The 6,828-nt window shown below is 48.8% G+C and overlaps 1 protein-coding gene across 1 annotated transcript in view; it reads right to left on the reverse strand.

The window, feature by feature from the left end:
* CABLES2 (Cdk5 and Abl enzyme substrate 2) overlaps positions 1-5,200 on the reverse strand; it is a 28,812-nt gene extending 23,612 nt beyond the window's left edge. The window contains exon 1 of the mRNA XM_009326881.1: positions 5,088-5,200. Coding sequence (XP_009325156.1) covers positions 5,088-5,200 — 113 coding nt within the window. The remainder of the gene's footprint in view (positions 1-5,087) is intronic.
* Positions 5,201-6,828: the final 1,628 nt, after the last annotated feature.

A 6,828-nucleotide genomic window follows, 5' to 3' on the forward strand; every position in this document is an offset into this window, starting at 1 on the left:
CCCCACCCCCGCCCCCGCCCCCCCGTGTCCCCACCCAACCCCCCACCACGTCCCCGCCCAACCACCCACCGTGTCCCCGTGCAAACACCCACCATCTCCCCACGCGAACGCCCGCCGTGTCCCTTTGTATGATTTTTTTAAAACTTCTCTTCCTCCCATCTCCCCACCCAAACCCCCAGTGACTGGTGGTTGCCTGCTCCCCAAGGTCTCCTGGTGGTTGCCCGCTCCCCAAGGTCTCCCGGCCTTCCTGCAGGCAGGGAGGACACATCTGCTAACACCATCGGCAGGCGGCTGTGCGCATCAGACTGCTCCTACAGAAGCAGATGAAGGCGGTTGCTCCTCTTGCTCCAGCCCGGCAGCCTGGGACCCGGCTCTCCGGCTTGCGGGGCTGGGGTGGACCCCAACCTGCCGGCCCTGAGGGCGTGGATCCCTGTGCATGGCATGGATACCCGCGCAAGGCCCTGAGACTCACCGGCAGCCCCCGAAACCCTTGCAGAGGGGTGCATCCCGAACGCCTCCTGGCCCCTGAAGCAAAGCTGAGGCAGTGCTGATCGTGGGCCGTATATGGGCAAGGCAGACCCAGATCTGGGAGAGCATAAGCTTAGTATTTATCTCTACAAAGTGACTCAAGGCATTTCTGTGCAGCACGCCGCTTCCTGGACTGGTGTGTTTATACCGCACGGAATAAACATACCCCTTAGGCACTTGAACCAATGTCTGCCACATCCCGGGATGATGCTCTTGATGGCTTGCCAAGTAAGAAAGCTCTGCCCTTTCCATCGTTCTCGGAGGATGTTGATGTGCACTGATGACGTCTGTGCCACTGGGCCTGGCAGAGGAGGTTTGGGAGCTTTGCTGGGCGTGATGAAGCCTCTGGTGCTGTGAACAGCAGGATGTGGGTGCTGGTGGCCTCTGTGTTCCTCTGAAACCGAAATGGCCCTTGCAGACTCCCATGCTTCCCGCCTCACATGCTCTGAAGCAGCTTGTGCTCCCAAGCAGGATTTTGCCCATAGACATGGACATATCAGACCAAATTTGCCATTAGCAAATTTGTAAACACTGAGGTGTTTACAATTAAGCAGGTATTAATGTATTTGCAACACTGGACCCTTAGAATGGTAAATGCTTTTGCCAAATATGTTTAAAGAAGCTACGAGACAACTCTTAATATTGCTTGCAGTTTACACCAGCGATCAAACTGATGTCTGATGGTATGGCCTGAAATATGGGCACTGAATAGAAGATAGATTTTGAAACTGTCCTATAAAACACATACAGGTTCTGCGTCTTTTCATATGGATGTTTCATAAGATCCTTTTTTGTATACTGTTGCAAGTGGAACATCAACACTTGTCTTATAGTATTAATAGTACTTAATAATAGGATTAGGATAGGAAACATAAGACAATGTTTTCTTGTAGGCTTCCATTAAAAAGCCTACAGTGAAATATAAGCTCTCCCCTTAAAATCCCAAGAACATCCTCAGTACCTTATGCTATCCAATATAGGTCAGATTTTGAGCCTAAATTATTTAAGCCTAAATTATTTGGCAGATATCATCTCATATCACAGCTGCGGAAAAAATTTGGGATAAAAAGGAATTAAAATCCTTCCTGCTGGCAAGCTCATCAAATAAGCCAAGGGATAAATGGGCATGGAATCCTAGCTAGGCTTGCTGCAAACAATTCTCTAGAACCCAAGATTGGATTTTAAAAAATAAATGGTTTTTTTTCATTCTTTCCTTGTAAAAACATCTGTAGGATGTAAATCGTCCCACTGAGTCAGCGCAGGATGAAGCAGAACAGAAGCCAGCCTCCATAGCTTAGTGGGTTGCTAACTTCAAAGCTGAATTTAGTGGTTTGAATGTTGCTGCTTTTAATGCTGGGGAGCTTTCATCTACGTTTGACAAGCGAACTAGCTCACAGTGTATGAGTACAGTGGGCATGTTGCTGTGTTTCAAGGAGTCTGCCGCTAAAACAGATGGTTGGCACATCAGCATCATTTCCACAAATGGCAGCGGCTGGGTACAACCCCGAGCAACCCTTTCTCCCTGTTATCCTGCAACGAGGGAATCCCTGCAGCGAGGGGACGGAGGGAGCCCGAGCTCCGTTTTGACTGGAGATGCTCCTAAGCCATACACAGGGATGCTGTTTTGGAGAAAGGCTGGACTCATCACGGTGCTGCTGCACAGCAGCTTCAAGTTCTGGGCTGAAGCACTCCCCAATCTTAACAGCTGCAACCCCCCCGGACAAACGGGAAGGCAGGTAGTTTGGCATTTACAACAACGTTATTGCACAAATGTACAGCGTTATTCTGAATCTTCAGTACTCAACTCATGCTCGTTTTGCTCCTGGAGCTCCTGCCCTACCTTAAAGGAAGCCCTGGGCTGTGTGGATACATGTCAGAGCAGTCAGGGGTTGCTGGAATAAGTAGCTGGTCTGGAGTGGGCCAAGCCTGCAAGACCTCTTTCCAATATTACGTGGGGAATAGAGTCACCAGTCACCAGGATTTTTCTACATGCAAAAACTGCAGGATTTGGTCTAAGCATCTGATATGAGACAGCATTTTAAAGTACATATGTGGGCTGGGTGTTATATTTTTTGCAAAATCATGGCCCAAAATCAAGCAAAGATAAACAGGTCATGAATATATTTAGGCTGGGAACCAGAAGAACAGCCTTCTAGTTGGAGGAACTGCTAGTATTAAGATAAGGCACCAGAAATTTCTGTACACATTTTTCCAGCTTAAGCGGGGTGTGGATGGGGATCCAAGAGACCTCACTGGGGACCAGGCTCCCTCTGGAAGCCTGGGAGGATGATGAGTAAGTACAACGTGCATCCAGAGCTTACTGCCCCCTCTCTCCTCCTGCATCCCAAACCCGCGAGCCGGGTTTGACTCAAACTGCTGGCCCCACCAGTACAAACCTGCAATGGTTTTAATCTGCCTCCAGTTGGTTCCAGTTGGGAGTCCTGGTTTCTCCTGGCCACTGCTGAAGCGGAGTGGCCGTGTCCCGTGGATTCCTGGATTCCCAAGTGCTCACCCGTGGTGGGGGACACAATCCTCTGCTCTTGCTGCAGATTTCCAGTTACAGCAAAGTAACATGCTGAGCCCCAGGAGACGAACGCTGCCAACAGACCTCTGTGCTGATAACTGTGTTCCTTGGAAAATGACTCAGGCTCTCCTACGTGACACGAAATATTTAAAAAACATGGAGCTGATTGATTTAATCATATAGCTCTGCACTCGGGAGGGCCGTGTGCTCGTGTAATGAAAAATGTATGTGGTATTTACATGAGGATTTGTGAATGAATGAATCAAACCCTCTCCCCTGAACCATGTGGCACTGCACTACATGCCGTTATTAATAGATCAATAAATTTCATGGGAGTAGCTTGTACAATGTGTTTTCTGGAGAGGTCCCACTGGAGATCAGCACATCTAGCAGTGAGTTTGGTAAGAGCAGGGTGTGCAGCACAGCCCTGCCAGAGAAGGAAGAGCAGAAAGCCGTGGTGCCCAAGGGACGCGGGAGGAACATGCATTTTGGCTCAAAAATTCCTACAATAAACTTTGCTCGAGAGAAAGGAGCAAAGGAACTCCCCAGATCTCTCCCTTCCAAGAACCACCACTGCATGCTGGACTTGCTAAACCTATCCACGACTTCACAGCCTCCTTTCAAAAGTGTAAAGCCTTGTCCTTATGCTCTGTTCTGAACACCCGAATTGTCCCTGTCCCCTCCGAGGGGCTCTGCAGCGCATTGCTGCATGCAAGGCTGCCGGGGTGCGTGCTGCCTTTTTCACACGTGCAGGGGGCATCTGACCTTGGGAATGACCTACACAAAATGCCCAGCCCACTTAAATCCCCAAAATGGGACTTAAGCAAGACTTCAGTAATGCCTGGAATGAGTTTTCCTATGGTGAACTGAAGAGTGAAGCTGTGTTTCCAAAGCCAGCACTATAAATAGGCATTACTTACTGATCAGACCTTGGTTAAAAGGATTTCACTACAGAGAAGATGTTGCTCAGTCTCATGAAAAGGGCATGAATTAAGCCACCTTCAAAATATCTATTGCCGTAGAGGCAATACCACCGCAGAAGATTGTGAGGGGGAAGAATCTGATGTGCATTGCTCTATTTTTCGTGCTTTTGGTTCCTGCATTGCAGCCAGCTGTGTCCCCAGCACAGTTCCCTTTTTCTTTGAGCTCGTTGAACTTCCTACTTTCCTGCACAGCACCGTCTCTGTTACATGTGCAAGAGAGGAACCTTTGTGTAGTGGCAATTTTTTTTTTTTCCGAGCTGGAGATTTATACTCACGGCTAGACTTGCACAAACTTATTTCTTACGAAATTTTACAAATCAAGTGTAGAGAGTAGCTGGGTGTAGTGGGAGGCTGATGCACAGGGAGGACCGGGGGGGTCTGCAAGCTGAGAGCAGCGATCTGTGCTGTGAGAATGATTCAGCATGTACAGATGCTTAAGGATCAGGAAGCAAAAGAGTTGCGATGGTCTGTTATCAGAATTGTTTTGCATGACAGGCAATAAGGGAACCAGTCGTTGCTATTTTGGATGGACTAAAAGTGAACAGAAATGCTTATACCGTTGCTCTTTCAGATTTGTGTGCGATTTCAAATCCAGCCCCTGACCGGAGCAAACCCAAGCTGTGCTCTGAACCCGTTCCTCTGGGAAACCAGTTCACTGGCCCAGACGTCCTACTTACATCGCGTCACTGATGATATCTGAGCTATAATTTGAACAAAGCAAACATGAGCTGCCAGTCTCCCAGAAGGACTGATCTCTTCATGGGACAGCTTCTCTTCTGCTTTATTGCTCTGTGGGTTGTAACTCTAAGGGTAATTTCAGTGGCTTTTTGGAGATCATTGTGTAAAGCAGTCCTTGTGCTGAACAGAAATGTGGCAACAAAAATGGTTTAACTCTGCAAAAATCATAGATCGCTGGGTCTGGTACACATATGCCCCTGAGAGTCATTAGCCAAACTCCAGTGAAGTTATTAAATGGCTGCCGTGCTCTCAGGGAAGGCAGGATCAGCCCGTGGGGCTGAACGCTGCCCAGTGCGGTTCTGCAAACACGTTACCTTGAGCAGAACTGAACCTGCATACGGAAAACCTCTGGGAAGCTCCGGGGGTCCTTGCAGGTCTCAGATTTCTTCCTTACAGCAGAATAGTTCAAGTCTGAGGCTGCCTGCATATCATCAAATCAATACATGCATTTATCTGTCAAGAATGACTTGAACAAGAGACTGACAGGCATAATTACAAGAATTAATGGACTTCAGCAATTATCCATGTTTCTGCAATGTGGTGGTGGGGTAACAGCAAGCCAGGGGCTGGGTAGGAGCAGAGTTTCCAGGGCTGGATCAAGTACAGTGTATAAAGTTTATTTCACTTCAGCAACTTGCTCGGAGGAGCACTTCGCTCAGAGCTGACAAAACTATTTTTTGTTTTTCTAGCTATGGGATTGCCCTAACTATGAAATATGTGTCCCTGCCAGCCCCTCAAACACATCCTGCATGGAGATGCGGGGCATCAGCTGAAAATGCTGTTGGAAAAAGGCAAGAAGCAACATAAAAGAAAATAAAAGTCCAATAAATGAAGGTGAAATCTGTTGTGGTCTTGTGCAATGAGAGAAAAAAAAAAAATCTCTTTGTAGAAAAAAAGGAAGTGGAGGAGTTCATTATTTTTGGCAGGACTTCTGCACATTTTGCTTATCAAGGGTTCGTCACAGGGAGGGGATTATTTTATAGTCTCATAGAAGTTCCCTCCCTTCTTCAGTTCTCCCGATCCCAGGCTGCCTCCCTGCAGTCTGAGGGGCCTCTTTACAGGATTACATTTCCACTTCTTTTTTTTTTTTCTGGATGGGGTCTTTTTAAAAGACAGATTTATGCAGTTCACCATGTGTGTTCAGTGCTGCTCTGGGTATTGCTGCTCCTGCAGGTCAGTCCGAGCAAGGGACAGGCGCAGTGCTGGCTGGCTGGGACCGAAAGGGGAAGGCATCAGTCGTGGCCCTGATCCACTTTCCACGGCCGTGACCCAATGAATGTTTTGAGCTGGGATGAATCAGCCCTGCAGCCCTGCACCCCCCTTGCCCGTCCCCTCCTTGTGCCAGCTCCTGTGCGCTGTGTCCACATCGCAGCACTGACCGGACACGGGGCGTCTCCAGCGCAGCTGGTGCTGGGGATGGAGGTGCCGCTTTCTCCGTTAGACCCATTACCACCTGGGTATTCCAAGCATTTCTGAGCACGGACCTCCAGGACATTGATTCCCGGAATATCCACTGCCAGTGGGTAACTCACAAGCTGGGGCTTTGCTCCTCGGCGCAGAGCACGACTGAAGGGTTGAGCCCAAAGGAGCTTCTCCTGCTGAGCACAGCTTCTACTGCATGTTTTTTTTTTTGGGGGGGAAGCAGTTGCCACAGCAGTGCAAGTGAGATACAAGTTCCTGCTGCGACTCCAACCTGTCAACCCTCGCTCTGTTTTTCGGGGTCTGGCCTGGTGTTAATCAGAAGCTGCTGAGCGATGGGATTGAATGTGAGGAGGAAAAACCCATCAGCAAGGGACATGATCTCTGGCAAAGGGCTACAGTCCACCTGGGACACGGTGAAGGTAGGAGCGCGTTAACCCACATGCTCTGCACAACATATATCACCCCCGCTGCTCTGCCGAGGTTATTTGGAGACTGTCCTTCCACAGCCAGCCTGCTGCTAATGAAGATACCCCGTGGCATCCAACCAGCGCTGCAAAACTGCAGAGAAGGGGGGAAGATGAGAGCCGCCTAAATAATTTTTCAGCTTGGGAAGTTTAGCTGCTCTGAAATATT

Source organism: Pygoscelis adeliae, unplaced genomic scaffold (assembly GCF_000699105.1).
Source record: "Pygoscelis adeliae isolate BGI_AS28 unplaced genomic scaffold, ASM69910v1 Scaffold286, whole genome shotgun sequence".
Classification (NCBI taxonomy): Eukaryota; Metazoa; Chordata; class Aves; order Sphenisciformes; family Spheniscidae; genus Pygoscelis; species Pygoscelis adeliae.